This window comes from Bos taurus, chromosome X (assembly GCF_002263795.3).
Source record: "Bos taurus isolate L1 Dominette 01449 registration number 42190680 breed Hereford chromosome X, ARS-UCD2.0, whole genome shotgun sequence".
NCBI lineage: Eukaryota > Metazoa > Chordata > Mammalia > Artiodactyla > Bovidae > Bos > Bos taurus.
In genome coordinates this window covers 37,349,741-37,371,460 of record NC_037357.1, presented here as the reverse complement: position 1 = coordinate 37,371,460, position 21,720 = coordinate 37,349,741, and the positions used below count along the sequence as shown (strand labels likewise).

General features: G+C 44.3%; 1 protein-coding gene across 1 annotated transcript in view; it reads right to left on the bottom strand.

The window, feature by feature from the left end:
• Nucleotides 1–21,720, bottom strand: part of TKTL1 (transketolase like 1) — a 28,463-nt gene extending 6,743 nt beyond the window's left edge. Inside the window, exons 1-9 of the mRNA NM_001045972.1 lie at nucleotides 21,542–21,720; nucleotides 16,973–17,090; nucleotides 12,892–12,989; nucleotides 11,420–11,611; nucleotides 11,212–11,339; nucleotides 9,828–10,021; nucleotides 5,944–6,108; nucleotides 2,319–2,475; nucleotides 723–853 (exon numbers count right to left, since the gene is read on the bottom strand). Of these exons, the coding sequence (NP_001039437.1) occupies nucleotides 723–853; nucleotides 2,319–2,475; nucleotides 5,944–6,108; nucleotides 9,828–10,021; nucleotides 11,212–11,339; nucleotides 11,420–11,611; nucleotides 12,892–12,989; nucleotides 16,973–17,090; nucleotides 21,542–21,675 (1,317 nt within the window). The 5' untranslated portion in view covers nucleotides 21,676–21,720. The remainder of the gene's footprint in view (nucleotides 1–722; nucleotides 854–2,318; nucleotides 2,476–5,943; nucleotides 6,109–9,827; nucleotides 10,022–11,211; nucleotides 11,340–11,419; nucleotides 11,612–12,891; nucleotides 12,990–16,972; nucleotides 17,091–21,541) is intronic.

The following is a 21,720-nucleotide window of genomic DNA, read 5'->3' as shown; positions in this document are numbered from 1 at the left end:
CTCTTCTTGACCTAAGTCCCACCCCATACAGGTCGCTGGGAATTTGACCTTGTTCTGCACTGCTTTTTTACAATGCAAATGTGTTCATGTTCTACGTGCTTCCATTACCCTTTTTGGGGTAATGGCTCTATATTTAAAGGGAATCCTACAGGACTTCCCTGGTGGTCCAGTGGTTAAGAATTTGCCTGCCAGTGCAGGTGACAAAGGTTAGATCCCTGCACCAGGAGGATCCCACATGCCACAGAGAGACTAAGCCCATGTGCCACAACTACTGAAGCCCGTGTGCACCCTAGAGCCCATGCTCTGCAACAAGAGAAGCCATCACAATGAAAATCCTGCACACCACAACTAGAAAGTAGGCCCCATTTGCCACAACTAGAGTAAACCTGTGCAGCAACAAAGACCCAGTGCAGCCAAAAAAAGCCTGCGATCAAATTACGTGTGTGTGTGTGTGTGTGTGTGTGTGTGTGTGTGTTAGTCACTCAGTCGTGTCCGACCCTCAGCGACCCCATGGACTGCAGCCTTCCAGGCTCCTCCGTCCATGGGATTTTCCAGGCAAGAGTACTGGAGTGGGGTGCCATTTAACCTCTGAGCCACCAAATTACCTGTAACAAATATCTATTACCTTTGTGATGAGAAAAGTAATATCAAACCATCAGAACCAAACTAGCAGCAGAGCCCAGACACATTTTTTGTCTGCACCAGTGCTTTCTAAGAAATACCTTGATATTGGCCGCCAGGAAAACAGCATGCTCTGTCGAGATGGCATCACTTGGATAGAAAATCGTGCAGTTTGGAATGGCTCGGAACATGGCTAGGTCTTCCAGGGCCATCTGGGAGGGGCCATCTTCACCTGAGAAAGCAAAACCATAGCCCAACAAAGAGACCCCAGTAGGAGCCTGCCCTCCACTGGATGAGCAACTGTGCTGCCTGCCATGGGGGCCACAATCCCAGCAGTCACTACGGACATTGCAAGCAACACAGCAGAAGCCACTTCTTGGCCTCGAGCCTCGCCAGCATCTGGCACTCAGTGTGACTGGTACTGCTGCCCTAGGTTACCCGTGCTCTCTTCCAAGTACCAGGTCTCTGCCCCTGTCCTCTTCTCTGAGGAGGGTCCCTCCAGACTCTGTTGTTTCTTCTCTGCTCTTTTCCATCAAGAGATTAAAGTTTTCAGACTTGAGTGGTCTCTCATTTCTCATGGCCTTTAAAGTAGCTGAGCGTTATAGAACATACCTTCGGGGTGCCCTGGGGGTACTGTTGGAACTCAGGGACTTCATGTAACCCAATGTACACCAGGATGTCCGAGCTCTTCCAGCTAGAAAGGAGACTGTCACCATGGACACTGCCTGGCCTGGGACTGTTGTCTCTCCAAAGAACTCCAGTTCTTCTGGGTTGGACTTAGAACCACTTTTCCACTTGGCTGACTTTAAAACTGACTTTGCACCCAGCCCCAGGAGAGGCCCCTGTGCATGCCCTCCTCTCTTCCGTTAAATCTGGCTCACCCATAGTCTCCTTTGCCAGTTGAGCTCTCCCTGAAGTCCCTGGGACAACACCCAGACGTGCAGTTCCAGCCCTCCCCTCCAGCCTTCTGGCAGCAAGGGTCAGCTGTCAGTCACATCTACCTTGATGACCTGCCCTGCCACAGGCGTGTCAGGTGCCCCATCTTTCTATAGTCCCCATTGCTATCCTCCACAAACACAACTCCCAGATGTTTCCTAGGCAAGAAACCACTGGGCACTGGCGTTTTGCTTTTCATGCAGTTTGGGACTCCTCCTTCTGTCAGTGATGTTGACGTCTTTGCTCAGGCTCTTACAGGTTTGTTCCATTTTCCATCCAGTGCTAATGGACACCTCCATCCTCCTCCTGGCTCCCCCATTTCCCATCCACAGTTAATGCCCTGATGTTGAGCTCCTTGAGGCTTCCCATTCTACCTGACCAGGCTGCTTATCCCAGCAGAGCCCTGGCAGGCTGTTTGTCCCAACTCAGACTGAGGCGACCAAACAGCAGGAAAGAATTCTGTGATGCCAGAGTGGCCAAATCACTACCCAGTATGTGGCTTGACACAGAAGAGGCACTCAGGGTAAGTATTTCTCAATGACTGAAACAATAGGCACTTTACAGTAATACCAGAAGATCAGCTAAAAAGTTACCCAGTTTCTGGAACTTCTAAAACACAATATGGCCTTTTTAAAAAAACAGGTTACAAATAATCAAACTAGTATCACGGAACTCTATGTTGGGCAGTTCAACTGCTCACACACTGATCTTTCTCTGTAAAGGAGGGGGGCAATTAAGACGAAGGCATTGAGAACTCATACCTATGGACACCCCACAGTGGGACCCAATAAGATTGATGTTGGTTTGCGAGATGCCTCCCATCCGGATCTGATCAAATGCTCGGGTTAAAAAGGCAGCGAAGGTGCAAGCAAAAGCCACGGTGCGACCACGGGTGACACATCCCAGTGCCACGCTCACCTGCATCACAAAGAAGGTGAATCAGAATACTCTTGGAGCCCACTTCCCCTCCTGTTTCCCAGTGTAGAGTGTATGCTTCTCAGGATCACCTATCCTTTGTACCCCCTCACCTCGCCACACCCTCCCTCCAATCACCTACCTGGGAAAATCCCAAACCTGGCAAATTCACCATGTCCCCTGAACACTGCCAGAAATGAGAGGAACTGAAGTGCTGGCCCCATTCCTTCAAATCCAAGCTGGGGAACTTCGGGACACTCAAGGCTGCCCTGCAGTCCTTGTGGGTCTCCTTCCCACTCTCCTCGTCCCCTGCCTCTGTCCCCTCTCCCCACCCTGCTGAATCTCATCTTTCTCCTGTTTTCTCAAGGGGCTCTCTGACCGTGCAGTTGTCCCCTCCCTTCCCACATCACCTCAGTTTCTCCCTCACTTTCCCCTTGCACTCCTGCTCCAGATCCTGCCCTTCGTCCATGTTCTCCTTCCCAGGAAAACCTTGCACACTCTCTCATTTCCCACTTTCTGCACGTTCTCCTTCATCTAGGCCACCATCCCCTTGAGGGACCTGGAAGGGGCCAAATGTAAAAGGTCACCTGAGTTCCTCTGCATCACATCTGACCTCTGAGGTGCATCCAGCACTAGGGACCACCTGCCTCACTGGATGTTGCTGCTCCCTCCCCAGCTGGATCTGCCAGGAGGTGCGCCTGGACTAAGTGCCACACTCCTCCTCATCTGCCCCCTTCACAGGGAACCAGCATGGGGTCCCACGGTGTCACTCTGATCTGCATGATGCTAAGGTCTCCTCTGTCTCTCTATTGCTCACCTCTCCTGCAAAGCCAGGCTCACACACCCTGGTGGCCTTCAAACTAGAAGATGAGTATCTTGGAGGTAAACAAAGACCTTTCAAAGGGTGCATGGCTATGGCTGGTCTCAACATCAAGATCCTTGACTCCCACATCTGCCTGCTAGGGAAAGGGCCCAGGGCCTCCTTCCCACTGTCTCCCTGATAATCACCTCCCAGCAACTAACTGCCAAAAGGTATACTCTCACCCACCTTGGGTTGCTCCTTCAGTGGGGCAACATCCTGGAATGTAAGAGCTCCAGAAACAGAAAGAATAATTTGAAATAATCACAGCAGCCTTGAAAAACTAAAAAGCTCAAAAGACTGGACAACAAATCCTTCCGTAAGTCAGGGGTTTTCCAATTCTTCTAACAAAACTGAAAAAGAATCTAACTGAAGTGCCAATCCTTTACAAATAATTTTCCACAAACAACTGGACATGAAAGATCACTGTGTATGATTTTTGGCTTACAGCTGGGACGGGATTCAAATGAACTGAATGACGTTGATGCAACAAAATTCTTACTCTTTCCAGCACCATATTTACTTGAATAAGGTTTTCTGGCACTTACATCATTTAAATACAAATAGATTTTGTTCTGAATCTTACCTCATTCTAGCTCTAAATGTACTTAACTACTGCTACACAAGCTAAAAATTATAGCCATAGCTCAATCCAGAAGAAAAAAATGGTAATGCTCTAAGGCCTGTGGATGTAGGAAACAAATTTTAAAAACCATCAATGTATATGCATAGTTTATTGCAGAATTATCAGTAAAAGGCTTTCATGAGTAAGAAGTAGAATGGAATTAAGAGTTCAAGCAGAAAAACATTTAATTTCTGACAAAGAAAGCCTTTGTGTAACTGGATGATTTAAGTATTCAACTGTCACAAATTACAATATATGGGAAGTTACATCCTCGGCATCAGTTAAATCTAGATACCAAGGATATATTTAGATGCGAACTTAAAAAATTTAACGAAAAATTTAGATGTTAACTTAAAGCTTTTAGATCTACTTAGAAAAAGACATTCAGTGGTTTGGAAAGCAAACACATTTGGAGATAAATGATCTATCCTGACCTACCTGGCACCCCTACCCCCAGTCTAAGAGGTAGTCTAACCCCTCAGGGCTCACCGAGAGCTCCTGTGCCCCCAAAACCCATTCCTGCCCCAGTCTTGTCTGTCTCCCAGGTGCTCTGGCCTATGCCCTATTGCCAGCCTTGGTTCCACCCGGTCATCTACCCTGCATGAGTCTGCATCTCCCCAACCCCACAGCTACTGTCCTGGTCCAAGCTGTCATCTCCTGCCACTCCCCCACTTCCCTCAACAAGCTCTTCTCCATACCAGAGTCTCGGGCCCTTCCTCCTGCTCCCTGAACAGCTCCAATCTGGGCATGCAGGAGAGCTAGCTGGGCGCTCTGCTCGGAATGCTGTCCCTGGATCTGCGTGTGACAGACTCCTTGTCACTTAAGTCTCAGTTTAAATGTCACCTCTTCTGAGAGCTTGCTCCTGATTGGCCCTAGTCATGCTCTCCCTGTAGCCACCAGTTTTATCTGGCAGCACAGGACACTACTCACTTGGTGGCTGCTTCTTTACTAGTTTTTTTTTTTTTTTTTTCAGTTGCTGGTTGAAAGAATCAATGCCTAGGGAAGCAAACTTTTTGAAGCTCAATTCAGAAAAATATGAGTTGTATTTTTTTTTCCATTCAAAATGGAAATAGGTTAATGAGACCCACTGAAAAATGCTCATATCCTTACAATTGCAGTGACCTGCTTTACTGAACAGAGGGGCTTAGATTCCAACACTGATAGGGCCAGGGAAGCACCATGAACAAAGGAGCAGGCCAGCAGGAGGCAGGGACATGGCGAGATGGCTGTGGATGCCCATTTAAACAGGGCCCCTGCTTGACTCCAGCCAACTGGTGGCAGGAAGGAGGGAATGTTGTTCCAATGTTGCCAGATCTTCCCATTCTTTAAGAAAAATCCAGAAATCTGGATTCCATATAAAAATTTCCTGACCTTAAAAAGCTGGCAACTAACTTAAAATATTTGTAAATACTATTTGTTCCAAACAAAATATCTCTGGTCACGTGAGGCCTGCTGGCCCATAGATTTCTGGCCAGTGCTGTTTCTGACCTCTGTGATGTGAGGGTAAATGTGTGCTATCCTCTGCACTGGTGCAGAGCTTTAGAAGTCAAGGCATTTACTTGCACGAACACTGAAATATCTAGGATATATTAGGCCCCATAATACAAGGTGGAGAGACAGACCACAATTCCTTGAGGTTCTGCACCTACTGGCCACAGCCAGGCAATCCTACAACATCCCAGGGGCCACCTAGAGCTACTAGGGAGCTAGGCATTCTTCAGATTAGGAGCCCTGAAGTCAGATGGCTGCAGCTTACAGACTCTTTGGAGAGAGTATGGAGCCATCTAACCGTGCCTGGCCCAGCAATCCTGGAAGCCACCCCTCACACTCTTCCTGACTGCTCTCTACTTGTTTCCCCGGAGACTTTTTCCCTCCACTTCCTTTACCTTTATAAGTGGAAAGAAAAACTGTAAGGGGGGCAGGCCTCCTTGAGTGGGTCACCATTTGTCAATGAGATGACTCAAAGTGATGTTCCTAGCACACGTACCATGTTTTGCTCAGCAATAAAACACTCGATGAAGCGCTCAGGGTGTTCTCTCTTGAATATGTCAGAGAAGGTGGAGTTCTTGGTATCACCATCCAGCACAATAACTCTGTCGTTTGCATGGCCTAGCTTGGCCAGAGCCAAACCACATGCTTTCCGAGTAGCTATCTGAAAGTCAACAGGAGAGTTTCTTAGAATGCATTTAGAAGGAAGGTGAAATTTGGTAGAATTATGAATTGTCATCCTCCTTAATGAACAAAGCAAATTTGTAATTCACCAATAATCTCCTTTGGGGTAATAAAAAAGGACTGCTGAGACTTCCCTGGTGGTCAAGTGGTTAAAACTCTGCGCTCCCAATGCAGGGGCACAGGTTTAAGCCCTGATCAGGGAACTAAGATCCCACATGCCACACATGCGACCAAAAGGGAAAAAAATCCAAAACAACAGGATTGCTAGCCAATCTTACATCCATACTTGGCTCACTTGAGTATCAATTTCCCAAAGATAAATTTATTCTTGTCTCATTCTTACAGTTGATTAAAAACTTAAATTTCCCAACATGCAAATGCCTCTGTGACTTATTTTAATTATAAAGCTGGTAACAGGGGCTTCCCTGGTGGTCCAGTGGTTAAGAATCTGCCCTGCAATGCAGGGGACACTGGCTCAATCCCTGCTCCCGGGAGATTCCACAGCTGTGCAACAACTGAGCCCATGCACCACAACTACTGAAGCCCATGTGCCCAGAGCCCATGCTCTACAACTAGAGAAGTCACAGTGTGAGAAGCCGCACAACACAACTAGAGAGTAGTCCCTGCTCTCCACAACTAGAGAAAGGCCATGTGTAATGAAGATACAGCACAGACAAAAATAAGTATTTTTTAAAAATGATAATACTCACTGTAAATGTTAAAACGGAGAACTTCAGAATCATTATACAAATAATAAATAATTCCATTAGCATACTGTTTGAGACTGGACTGAACCCATGGATTAATCTGGGGGAGAACTGACATATTCACTGTATTTTTTCTATTAAAAACCCCCCAGATCTGATATTCCCTCAAAGAGTTAAACACAGAATTACAATTATGATCCAGCAACTCTACTCCTAGGTAATTACCCAAGAGAAAAATACAAATACACAAAAAGCTGTACACTAATGTTCATTGCAGCATTATTCACAATAGCCAAAAGGTAGAAATAACCCAAATATGCAGCAACAGATGAATGGATAAATAGCAGACTCATAAAGTTTACCTATTAGATGATCTCATTTATATGCAATGTCTGGAATAGGCAAATCCACAGACACAGAAAGTAAATTAGCAGTTACTAGGGGCTGGGTGGGAATGGAGAGTAATGTTTGTGAATATAGTGTTTCTCTATGGGATGACTGAAATGCTGTAAGATTCAGTGTGGTAATAGTTGCACAACTCTGTCATATGCTAAAAACCACTGGATTATACACTTCAAATGGGTATATTGTAGAGAAAATTTTACCTCAATAAAGCTGTTATTAAAAAAATAAGGTTTGCCTCTTCATTTATTTATCTTTGTTCATTCATTTAAACACTCTTAAAAAATATTTTTTTAAAACAGGCACTTCACATAGATGAGTACAAAAGTCAAGTTATGAAAGGATATTGAATGAAGAGGCCATCTTCCTCCTGCTCTCCCAGTTCCTCTCTCCAGAGGTAGGGAAATGATAGGGTTGTGAAGTATCCTTTTGAGAATGGTCTACTCACAGAGCACATGAGCTTTTAAAGGTATAGTTTTGTAAGTACCTTAATATAATATAGACCGTATACATTTATTCAGTTATTTTACTTTTTATTGCTATTGTAAAAAGGAATAATCTCTCAATTGTATTAATACGAGAAAACAATCAATCCTTATTATATATTAGTTTAGCTACAAGCTCTCTTTCTGGACTCTTATTTCTAACATATTTTCTTATTTCCTTTCTTACTCATTCTGATTTCTATTCTCTTTTGAGTTTTCCAGACATACAACTCTACCACCTGCAAACAGGCTTGCCTTCTCATTGTCAGGATGGAGTCTTTTATTGTGAATGACCACAATTTCTCCTCTCTTAATAGTGGTGAATGATTTGCATTACTAATTTGAATTTCACTGATTCTGATACTTCTTTTAAGGCACTAAAGAAATTGAGGCTGGTGAATGTCTTATTTCAGTTCCATTAGTTCAGTTCAGTTACTCAGTCGTGTCCAACTCTTTGCAATGTCTTATTTAGAATTTTTAAATCAATATTCCTAAGTGAGGCTGGCCTGTAGTTTCTTCCTTTGGGCTAGCTTTATAACATTTTGGCTTCATAAATGACCTTCTCCATATTCAAGAAGGTTTGAAATAGCAGAGGAATTAATCTATCCCTTGAAGGTTAAAATTAAATCACTCTTGTAACTAACTGAGCCTGGTACTTTGGAGGTATAATTCCTAGACAGTTTTCTCAAATTTTCCTAATGGCTGTTGATCTCAAGTGTTTTTAAAAATTTTTATTTGTGGCCATACTGTGCAGCATGCAGCACCTTAGTTCCCTGACTAGGAATCAAATCCACGCTCCCTGCTTTGGGAGTGTGGTCTTAACCACTGGATCGCCAGGGAAGTCCCTGACCTACTTAAGCATTTTGTGTATTTTTACTTAACTTTGGTATTTTATGTATTCCTTAAGAAGGTCCATTTTTAAAATAGGTTTTCAAACCAATTAGCGTAGTTTTCTCAAAATTCTCTGAATGTTCTCTCAATTTGTGTTTATCTCCTCTAGTGACTAATTTTATTCACTTATAGTTTTTATCTCTTTAAGTAGACTAGATAATGGCTTGTCTACTGTTTAGTAATTCAGAGAGCCAACTCCTAGATTTGGTTATTAATGTGACTTTTTGTTCTTTAATTTACTAACTTTTTAATCAACTGGCCTGTGTCCTTAATTTCTCCTATTAATATATACACTTGAAACAAAAAGTTCCAATAATCTAACATATTTTCTAGACATAAACACTTCACCATAATCAATGCTGGAATCAACATTTATTCTATTCTGCACACTTGCACAGGTATTTCTGTAGGATAAATACCTGTGAGTTGCACTTCTACTTTGAAGGGTGTGAACAGTTGGTGTTAACACATATTACCAAAGTACCTTCTGTTAATATGTGCTTTTTATTAATAGCTTTCTTCTGCTTTTAAATTTGCTTTCTAATTTCTCAGTCAACTCATTTATTATTAATCCATATTACCAGGCTAAGAAAACGTAAGTAACACTCAAAATGTCCCCAAATAAATAAGGAAAACAAACAAGGGTCAGAAAAATTTCCTTTCTCCCAGGCTCACCACCTTGTTTCCTTAGGTTGTGAAGAGCCTAACTATTTTGGATCTGCTGTAATACACCAGAAGGCAGGACACAAAAATCATGATAAAAACAGAAAGGGTTAATCAGGGTTTCATGCCTAATTTGTTTCCTTTTTGAAGAACTGGCCTTCAGTGAACTGGTGCTCTTCCTTGTGTAATCCAGGGATTAAGCCCAAAACATCAATCCAGCTAGGCCCCTGTCCTTCAAGTTTACATAGAATCATGGAGTTTCATGCACAATGGTCTGCCAGACTACAGACTGAATTTAGGAAGCAAGCAAAAGCTGCACAGCACTGGACGCAAGTAAGTAGTGACTGACTGGTAAGAAAGTTCAGACCCGAGTTAGGTTTGAAATCAAAGAATAAATATCAAAATAGTTAAAAGACAAGGTAAATCCATCTTTGTTGTTTATAACCTTTAGCTAAATGCCACACCACCTAAGAATTGGTTCATTTGGGGAAATCAGAGTAAACAAGAGTCCTCTGTATTTAGCAAAAGCAGAGAAAAAACAGTTTGCCTACCACATCACTGATTTCATAATCAGGTGGAGAGGTCATTTCTATAACTGAGATGTTGATTTGAGGCGAGTCTTCAATAGGGGCTTTTGGTTCGAGACTCTTGTTGGTCTCTATCTGGCTCTCAATTAATTTGATAATTGCATCTGCTCTTTCTTTTGGCATTGGCTTTCCGTGCCAATTTTCTGCATCTTCAACACCTGTAACCCAATGGATAAAAGACATTTATTCTGTAACTCACGAGCCCCTGTTTAGTCATCTGAAAAACATTTGAAAGGGAAAGATGTCAGCCACAGAGTAAAAACCTGGCACAGGGGGCCTGACATGGTACTGCGGTGGCAGGAGACAGCCTGGACAAAGGCCGAGAGGCTCTTAAGGGGGCCACTGGCCAATGTGCTGGTGAATGGAGGGAATGGTGAGGGAGACGAGGCTGGAGACAGGCAGGGAGGATCCTGTGGGTTGAGTTTTGCCCAAAGCAAGATGGGAAACTCCTGAAGGGTTTGGAAATGGGAGAGGTAACTGATAAGATCCATGTTGTAGAAAGATCACCAAGGCAGCCATATGAGGATTGGCTTGAGGAGTCTGAAGTGAGGGAGAGAAGACCAGGCTTGGGCAAGAGAGGTGGAGAGGAGTGAACAGACTTGAGACATATGTTAGGAGCAGAATCAATTAGAATGGATGACAGAGTGGGGGTGTGTGTGGGGGGCACATAAAGGAGAGGTGGAGGCAAAGAAATACCCAGGTTTATTACAGGAGCAAATTGGGCAAGTAGTCATTTATTGAACTGAGTATACCAGAAGACTATTTTGAGGAGAAATCAGAGAATAGTTTTCTTCTAAAAAGTTAGTATTAAGAACACACCAGAAATCACTCCCACTGCAACTATTTATACTGGAGATGAACAACTTTAGTTGTCCGCTTTGAAATCTGCAAGAAGTTACAACTTTCAACCCCCCTCCTCCCGTCAGTTCCGCAGCTGCCTTTCCCAGAGGGGCCACTTTACTAGCGGCCTGTGTGTCCTCCCAGGTAGCGTGGGCACAGGCCATTGCATGCATGTGCATACATTCCTATTTATGTATCTGCTCACACACCCTCTCTGACTCAGTATGCCCCGTGGAGATGGTTCCCTGCTGGTCCGATAACTGATGGACTATCCTCCCAGCCGCTCCCTTGTGCTCACTTGCTGGGCGTCTGGGTTTCCCCTCCCCAGCCCTGACCAGATCTGCTATCTACAAGCATCAAAGAGAGCGAGAGCATCTGGCACATGTCAGAAGTGTAATCACTGTGCGTGAAGTCAGCTGTCTGTCTGCTCAGCGAGCCTCAGCCTCCTTCTGCCTCATGTGCTGTGCAGGGGCTGACAACTCTAAGCATAAAATCAACACTTCCTTACTTGGAATGCCCCGGCCCTTGAAGGTCTTGGCAACCACAGCTGTGGGCTTGTTCTTCATTTGAGCTGCCTGCCAGAACACCTGGCACAGTGCCTCCACGTCACGGCCATCCACTACCAAAGTATTCCACCTGTCAACAGAAGCAGCAGCCAGGTTATAAGGCGAAGGGGGAAGGACCAGAAAGAAGGTGACACCAAATAGGAAAATTACCCGAAGGCTTCGCAGCGCTTCTGATAGACATCTATGGAGTGCTCGAGAGGCAAAGTGGTGCTGTGGGTCAGGCGATTCACATCAAAGATGGCCACAAGATTGTCCAGACTGTAGTGGGATGCAAAGGCCAGGGCCTCCCAGACGGAGCCTTCCCAAGACTCGACATCTCCCACGAGGCAGAACACCCGGTAGCTGGGGCAAGTCAAGAGAGGTTAGGACCCTGCCTGGGGCTCCTCTGAGCCATTCGAACAAGTACATTTCACAAAGAGAAACGGAGGAAGAGAATGAAGCAGGTGCTTCAGATCAGCAGGTTCCTATGAGACAATTTCCCTTATCAAAGCTGCCCAAACTCAACAACTGAGGAATCTCAGCTTTAAAAGCTTGGGCTTCATGAGATGGGCTGCACCTTTGGCTAGTTCTCTCATTCTAGCTGCAAACACTATTTCCAGGTTCTTCTTCAACTTCTCCAGGTCCAATAAACAAGAGGGAATGGAGAGAAGGCCCTTAAACACCCAAACATTCACATATACAGTTTCTTGGTAAGCTTCTTTTTAAAGCACATCCACCTTCTATTTCTGATCTTACAAATTTACTTATAATAATCATAACAATCAAAACATTCTACTTCAGGAGCATATGTTGTTGTAAATATTAAACTCTTCTGCAGCAGAAACATGAAATGTTTATACCAATAAAATATAATGCAGACCCCAGGGTGTAAGTGAACTTTTAAAAAAGTGATTAACCACACAACAGGGACTAATAGAGGCAAAAAGGAGAGATGAAAAAGGAAGGTCAACAGTCTTATGGGAAATGGAGCAGGGCAACTGCCCCAGCAGTAGAGAAAGCACGCCATGGAGTGTATGTTCTAGTCCTATGGTTCCCCCAGGGCACCTGAGTCTGTGGCCCCTCAGTCCCAGGTTCCAGCCCAGGTGGCTCCTCTGGAAGCACTTTATTGTGCTTTCTCCACTGCTGGCACAGAAAAATGCTGTAAGTGAAATTGTTAAAGAGCGACTTACCACACAACAGGGACATCCCATTTTGCTGCTCTATATCAGCAGCACCCAGACACACACCCTTATAATAAAGGCATGAATCAGTCTTTCGGAAGGTGGAACCATTCCAAAAAGAGACCTTTGATTATTAACATACAGGGGTCCCAAATGGAAAGGCGAACACAACATCTGTTCACTGTATAGTGAAGCTCACTGAGAGATGGGAAACAGGAAGATATCTATCTTGGTAAAGACTTCAATCCTAACAAACTAGTTTCTATACTGCAGGCAGCACTTAGAACCCAACCAGAGATGCCAGAACAGTTTCCTGAAATACAATTTCTTTTTATTGCTTGAATACTTGGTGACCTGAACTTTTAAATCACTGTATTTCCAAACTAATAAATGATAAACAAAGCCAAAGTGCCAGGGGTGGGATAGTTGGAGAGTTAAATGGTTTCTGAGTAAGTGTCTTACCTGGCCTTGTCAAAGTACTTGCCAGTATACGCCATCCCACACGCAGCCCCCAGTCCTTGTCCCAGCCATCCAGTTGCCACATCAACAAATGAGAGTCTCTGTAGGAGAAGGGACCAAATGAACCTAGGTTAGGTGCACCTGCAGGGCATGAGTATCAGACCAACTTCCAAACAAAGCTTACTCATCACAGCGGCCCCTCCCACAATGCAAGGGAATTACTCTTCCCCACACCCACACGCACCCCAAGTCTCAGATCAATATTACAAAGACAAGGAAATCACAGGGAATCTATGCAGCTGGTGAGGTTGACTGCAGCTCTGACAACATAGAAGAGGGCATCTTCTCCACACGGCAGCCTAAGCAGAGCCCAAGAGCAAACCAGAAAAAAAACATCTAAGCATGAGCCTTGCCATTTTCGCAAGGCCTTTCATCTAGCCATATACAAACCAGATGTTCAATGTTTTTGAAGAACACAGGCTCTTAAACAGGAATCAGAAACACTAAGGACTTCTATTTCCCTGGTTTGTAAAACTCAAGTCAACTGAGATTTGGGAAGGGGTTATGTAAAAGGTCATGCTAGAAATAAATCCCTTTCCAGCACCACTCCACTGTTTCCCCCCACACTGCTTGTACACACAGGCTGTCACTGTCCCATGGAGAGAAGGTGGTGTCAAAGGTTTGCTGCACTGAGGCCCCACTCCCAAGCTTCTAAAGAGACACCAAACTTAGTCAATGCTTCCACTGCTACCATCTCTTCCTGTCCACAAACCTCTCTCTCCTCTGTCGCTGCAGTGGCCTCCCCACTTCCCTGTTCCACAGTCAATTCTCAACACAGCCACCAGGCGGAGCATGTTAAAACCTAAGCCCGCTTCTCAATTGCCGTGGAGAACTGTCCAAGGTCTTGCCATCTAATGTCAAACAAAGCTCAGGTTCTTGCAGTGACCCCCATCACCTCCCACTCTCTCCCCCACTGCCCCAGGTGCCTGGTGTCCTGGCTGTCTTCTGAATGCACCAGGCACACACCTGACTCAGGGCTTCAGCATTTGTGCCTTCCTCTACCCTCAGAGTGCCCAGTGCTTATGCCTAGGTAGGGGCACAGCTCACTCCTTTCAACTCTCAGCTCAAATGTCAAAACCAAGACCTTCCTGGACCATCTCTTTCACCTAGTACTTCCTGCCCCTCCACTTCCTTTGGATTTAGGATTCTTGGCCCCTCTGGCATGCTAGCTATTTCTGGGTTAGTTTCTTCTCTGTCCCCTCCCTCCATTCAGATGTCAGCTTCATTCAAGCATAGACTGGTTAGTGTTGTCACTACAGGATGGCTGAATGGTACTTGTGAGTTCTCTAATCCCTCTCCTGTCTTGATCCACCCTATGGTTCTGCTCCTCCTGGGGCTCCTGACCTTCCTCCATGTGCTTCGTGCCCTCACTCTTTTTCTGTTTTGCACCTCTAGCTCTGACAACTGTCCCACTGAAATCCCTCCGGACAACCTGTCTGTCTTCTTCCCCACAGCTCCTAGTTTACTCCTGTAACAAACTCTGGTTCCCAGGTGCCTTGCATGCCCTTGGACCAAGCCTGGGCTCTATGCTCAGACCAACTCCACTTCCCCCAGGTTTAATGTGGGAATTGAGTAAGACCACCCCCGCAAGGCTTTGCTTTCTGGGTATGATGGTGATGAAATCCCCCTCAGGCAGCAAGAGGCTGTAGGATTGATTGAGGAGACTGGCGGGGCATCAGCACAACGTCTGCTGTGGTGGAAGCACCCTTCCCATGGGTTCCCTTTTCTTTTCCAAGAATTCCTAAACCACGTGGGGACACACAACTGAGGCGGCCCAAGGCCAAAAATAAAGATGCACTCAGTGTGCCAAGGGCACCCAGAAAAGAAAGTCTTCTCTTCCAGGTAGCATTTCTCATCTTTGTTCTGACACAAAGCACACTTCAAGAACAAGTTTACAAACAGGCTTTTTGGTTACTTCCCATGCCTGCTTCGCTGAAGAAAGCAAAAGAGTTTGTGAAACAAAAACTAAGGCCGGGGTGGTGGATGGAGGGATCATGAGCACCCTGAGGGCTCCAAGGGAATCTGAGCGCTTCAGTCAGCGCCATGGCCAGGCCTTAGCAGGTGGCCTCCATCTGTAGTTGTCTGCGTAGACACTTGTGCCCTGGGAGCATGGATTATGAAGATCCTGGCTTCTTGGCCTCTAGCAAGTCCATTTACTCTATTCCCGACCAGAGCCAAGATGGACTATGCTCCTGAGTGTTTTCTCTTTTCTTCTAACTTTATCTGCTGCATAAATCTGACACACACACAAATATTGGTAGCTAACCAGTGTCCAGCCTGTGACTGCATGCCAGAAAGTCACTCTATACCTCTAAGGCTAATGACTCTGATTATATGACAGCAGCGGTTATGAGAGAATCTAGGCATTTTTGGGGGGCCCATGCTGTCCTGCTTGCAGCCATCTCCTGGACTAGGGATCGAACCTGCACCCCTGGCAGTGGAAACACCAAATCTTAACCACTGGACTGCAGGGAATTCCCACATCTCTCTCTTTCTATTTGGCTGTGTCCCATGGCACGGGGTATCCTATTTCCCCAACCAGAGATCAAACTTGAGTCCCCTGCAGTGGAAGCACAGAGTCTTACCCACTGGACCACCAGGGAAGTCCCTCTTTCCTTTTTTTAAAAACTAGAGCTCTAGGGACTTCCCTGGTGGTCGAGTAGTTGAGACTCTACGCTTCCACTGCTCAGGGTGTGGGTTCAATCCCTGGTCAGGGAAGTAAGATTCTGAATGCTGCAGCCACTCTCCCCCCACCCAAAACCAATAAACAAAAAACCCCAAAACCAAACTAGAGCTCTAAACAGTCATACTTTATATATCTATAGCTATTCACTTTTTATGATAAAGGAAATCTAAACTTACAGAAATGTTGTAAAAAGAACACAATGAAGTTCCCCATATTCTTTACCTAGATTTTATTAGCTATTACTAATTGCACTCGTCTGCTTTATCTCTCTTCCTCTACACATCTTTAATTCATCCTTGGGCAAACCTCACTTGAGATTACATTTTAGACACCAAGACAAGGGTCATTAACTACAGCTCCAGGTTCTCTGCCCGTACTCTGCCTTCTCTTTACTTTCCACTGCCTAGATCTGGGGTTTCTATTTGCACACGATGTTCTACCAGTTAAGTTCTGAATGCTTTGCTCAGAACACAGCAAACCTTCAGATAGCATCAAAGAGCTGCTTGTTCTCCTAGGTCGATCTTGTTTTTAACATTCCTTTTCTTTCCTGTCCTCCAATGTCATGAGGTACCTGGTTACCATATCTAGACTCATGAGAAACTCCCTACTGGTGATCTGCAGAAAAATGGAAGAGAAAGCTGACTGATCAGAGCAGGATGTACCTTCAAATCAAGCTCAATGTTGCCCTCCTCTACCCAGGTGGCACAGGATGGGAGGAGCATGACTCTGGGTAGGGGGGCCTTAGTGCCAGATCAATTAAGGTGAAGTACCAAAGGAAAACAGGGGCTGCCAGTTGCTGCAAGTCATCCTTCCCACTATGCAGTTTCTGCTAGAACACCTTTTAGATCTTTATGAGTTGCCATGGTCTCAATGTTTGTGCCCCTCCTTCCAAATCTCTTATATTGAAAATCTGAAGCTGAAGGTGATGGTATAAGGAGGTGGGGGGTCTTTGGGGAGTGATTAGGTCATGAGGGCAGAATACTCAGGAGTGGGGTCAGTGCCCTTATAAAAAGGGAAACCGTTTCTCCTTCCACTGCACGATACAATGAGAAGTCTGTAACTGGGAAGATGGCCCTCACAAGAACACAACCATGTTAGTGCCTTGATTTTAGACTTCTGGCCCCCAGAACTGTGAGAAATAAATTTCTATTGTTTATAAGCCACCTAGTCTCTGGTGTTTTGTTACCCCAACCTAAACAGATGAAGACATGAAGCAAAGAGGGAAGAACCAAAACAATAAACAGAGGCCATCTCAGGCCTTGTTGACACACGGTGGCTTTTAAAATGAGTTTAAGAACCAAGTATCTGAACTGGCCCTAGGTTCCTGTGCCAGCTTACCTTGGAGAGGATGAAACGGTCATTGTCTGGGTTCTTCGGGTCCGCTTGTTTATACCTCATGACGTGGAAGAACAGCACAGACATGATCTCAGCAGCACTGCTGCATGATATGGGGTGGCTGGAAGACACGGCACAGGTCATTTCTCACAGGCAAGTGACTCACCAGGGACACACACAGTGCACAAGGAGGCCTTTCAACACATGGTCTCCTCAAACCAAAAGCAGCAGTCATTTCTTCCAGCCCCAGAAGAATCCAGTCAAGGGAAAGGGATTCTAAGGCACTCAGTGGCCCCCGCTCCAAGCTCACAGCTTTTAAGAATGCTTTAAGGCCCAGTAATCTCACAACTCCTCTCCCAGAAGAGAGCAAGGCCTCATAGACTAGACTCCTTCTATCAGTGGAGCACCGACATACTTGAGGAGGTTCACTTGATGACTCTGTAAACATTTGAGTGTTACTTCACTTGAATTCATTTGTGATATCATTAATCAGAAATTCCACAAAGCAGAAATAAACCCACACCTATGTGGTCAACTAACTTTTGACAAGGGAGCCAAGAATACTCAATGCAGAAAGAACAAGTCTCTTCAACAAACGGTAAGGGAAAAACTGGATATTCACATGTGAAAACATGAAACTGGACCTCTATCTTATACCACTCACAAAAATTAACTTGAAATAGATTAAGACTTAAATGTAACACTGGAAACCATAAAAATCCTAGAAGAAAACATAGGCACTAAGCACCGACCTGAGTCTTGGTGAGGATTTTTTGAATCTGACACTAAAAGCAAAAGCAAAAAAAGCAACAAAAACAATAAAACAACAACAAACATAAACCAAGTGGGACTGAGTCAAATTCTTGACGGCAAAGGAAACCATCAACAAAATGCAGAGGCAACCTCCTGAATGGGACAAAAGTATTTGCAAATCACATATCCGATAAGGTGTTTACATACAAAATATATAAAAAGCTCACACAATTTCATAACAAAACAACAAAAAATTCTATTAAAAATGGGCAATGGATCTGAATAGGCATTTTCCCAGAGAAAATAGACAGCCAATATGCATATGAAAAGGTACTGAATATCACTGATCATCAGGGAAATTGCAAGTCAAAATCACAATGAGATATCCCCTCACACTCATAAGAATGGCTATCATCAAAAAGGTGAACTAACAAATGCTAGCAAGGATGTGGATAAAAGGGAATCCTGTGCACTGTCAGTGGGAATGTAAACCAGAACAGCCACTATAGAAAACAATAAGAGGATCTTAAAAAACAAACAAAAAAAACAACCTACCTTATGACCCAGCAATTCAACTACTGGGAATGTATCTGAAGGAAATGAAAACACTATGTGGAACAGATATCTACACCCCTACATTCACAGCAGCATTATTTATAGTAGCCAAGCCATGGAAACAACCTAAGTGTCCACCGATAGATGAATGCGGATTTCCCTGGTTAGGAAACTATGATCCCACATGCTGAGCCACCAAAACTAAATAAATACATAAAATATAGTATTTCTTTAAAAAAAGATGAGCGGATAAAGGAGATGTGGTACATATATATATATGATGTAATATAATTCACTCATAAAAAGGAAATTCTGTCATTTGTGACAACATAGATGGACCCTGAGAACATTATGCTAACTGAAATAACTCAGAGAAAAACAAATATTGTATTATCTCACTTATATGTAGACTCTAAAAACAAACAAAAAACCCACACCAAACGTCCAAACTCATAGAAGATCATAGGATTTGTGGTTACCAGAGGTGGGGGTTGGGGGGAGCTGGAATTGGATAAAGTTGTCAAAAGCTACAAACTTCCAGATATGGAAAGTAAAACACAACTAAATGACTGTAGTTAACACTGCTGTAGGATATATACTTTAGTTGTTAAAAGAGTAGATCCTAAGAGTTTTCATTACAAGGAAAAAACATTTTTCTTTTCCGTTATATCTATGAGATGGTGGATGGTAAATAAACCTGTGGTCATCATTTTACAATATATTTAAATCAAATTATTATGCTAATATATTAATGCTGTGTGCTCAATTGTTTAGTTGCTAGGTCGTGTCCCACTCTGAGTGACCCCATGGACTATAGTCTGCCAGGCTCCTCTGTCCATGGGATTTCCTAGGCAAGAATACTTGAGTGGGTTGCTATTTCCTTCTCCATGGATCAAACCCTCATCTCCTGCATTGGCAGGCATATTCTTTATTGCTGAGCCACCAGGGAAGCCCCGTGTGCTCAATTACATCTCAATAACACTGGGAAAGAAAATTTTAAAAAACCCCAATGAATAAAATGCATTCTACTACCTAAAGTGAATTTCTTTTAGGAAGTAAATGGTCAGACTGAGAAGTTTCTCATGGTGGAGTAACTTGAGGCCCTTACAGAATGAAACAACCCTTGCTCTTAAAAAGCAGCTTTCATGGGCGTCCAGGCAGGCACTATAGAGCCCTGCCATGCCCCAAAAGTCAGAAGAGTAAGATTTTAAGTGCAGCTCATGGGTATTACTAATCTCCCCTTTCAAATTTCACAATACAGAAAATGGAGAGTTAAACCTCTTGGCTTTCAAGTATCCCTTAAGTGGATACTCCTGTTAGAGATCTCTTGAGAAAATGTAAACCATTATTAATTTAGAAGGTGAAGGGAGCAAAATGTAAGTGTAAAAAAAAAAAACAGAACCACACACATCTCCATGACAGGGTGAAGTTAGAAGTCAATAATAGAAGGAAAATGGTAAAGCTTACACATTTGTGGGAATTAGGCAACACACTCTTAAAATAACTTTATATGCAGTATAATCTGTAAAAATATTGAATCACTGAATTGTACACCTGACATTAATATTGCAAGTCAACTATAATTCAATTTTAAAAGAAAACAACAAAAATTCTCCACAGTGTACTTAAATGAATAGGTCAAAGAAGAAATTGCAAGAAAAGCTGATGAACTTTTAGAGACAAATGAAATACACATTATACCAAAATTTGTGGGATGTGGCAAAAGCAGTGATGAGAGAAGTTTATAGCTATAAATGATTGCATTAAAAAAGAACTATCTCTGGGAATCCCCTGGCGGTGCAGTCGTTGGAACTCGGCGCTTTCATTACTCTGGGCCCTGGTTCGATCCCCAGTCCGGCAAGTAAGATCTTGCAAGCTGCACGGTGAGGCCGATAAATAGATAAATAAAAAGTCTCTCAAGGGAAAAAAAACAAACAAACAACTAAACAAACAAACAAACCTAAGTGCACAGTGAAAGAAAGTGAGCTCGCTCAGTCCTGTCCGACTTTTTGCGACCCCATGGACTGTAGCCCGCCAGGCTCCTCCATCCATGGGATTTTCCAGGCAAGAATATTGGATCCTTCTCCACAGGATCCTCCGGATCCAGGGATCTAACCTGGGTCTCGCGCATTGCAGGCAGGCTCTTTACGGTCGCAGTCACCAGGGGAAGCCCTTAAGTTCACAACTTACTGAAAAACGCAGAACTAAATCAAAGCTACTAAAATGGAAAAAGTAATAAAATACTAGAGCAGAAACAAATAGACTAGGAAAACAATGTAGAAAATGAACCAAAACAGAAGTTGGTTCTTTGAATAGATTAACAAAATTAACAAACCTTTAACTAGAATAAATGAAAAAGAAAATTACTAAATGTACTAAATCAGATTCGAAATTACTAATTTCATGTCAGGAATGAAAGTAAGGCTATAACCACCAATTCAACAGACATAAAAAGCACTATCAAGTACTGCGAACAATTGTATGGCAATAAATCGTTTAACCTAGAAATTTCTAGAAACAAAATCGAAGAAGACTGAATCACAAAGAGAAAATCTGAATAAATCTACAATACGGAAGTTGTATCAGTAGTGGAAAAGCTCCATGACAAAGAAAAACTTTGAACCTGATGGCCTCACTGCCGAATCCTCAATCCTCTTCCAACTCTTCCAGGGGGGAAAAAAAAAAAAAAAACACCCAAAAAACCCTGAAGAGAACACGTTAAAACTCACTCTGGGCCAGAACAGCCCTTATACCGATGCTAAAGGCAGACAAATATCTTCCAAGAAAACTAACTGCAATATCTCTTATGAATATTGACGTAAACATCTTCGACAAAATACCAGCAGAAGCAACAGTTTCCCCTTTGCTCGGATTCTTACTCCCCCATCACTTTCTTTTAAGCTTTATTTCTCCGAACTCCATCTACTGGGTTCGAGGCCTTGGCGACGAGGACAACTCCTCACACAAACAGCGCCAGGCCGCTCCCGCTCCCATGCTAGCCGCCCGGGCCACGCGCTCCGCCCGTCGCGTCCGGGCTCTTCTCCGTTAACCTGAGAGACCGGAGGCCCCGGGCCGCCACTGTCGGCCGGCCACGGGCCCGAGAGGGGTGGCTGCCGGAGCATATGGCAGCCAAACCCGGAGAGCATGAAACGGGGCCTCCACAACCAAGCCCTCCCCGCCCCCCGACAGCTCCCTCAACTCTCTCCACAGGCGTCCCGCAGGGCGAGCCGCTCAACGACCCGAGCTTCGACGAGGGCGCCTTACCCAGAACTCGAGGCGCAGGTGGCCCTGATGGAATGGATGCGCAGGCGATTGGCCATGTCCCGCAGAATCTGCAAAGTCTTCGAGTCAGGTTTGGCTTCGTCCGCCATCGTGGCGCTCGCCTCAGCGTCGGCCATAGCTGCGAACACGCCCGCGTCTGAGGAGCAAATACAGCGGAGTGT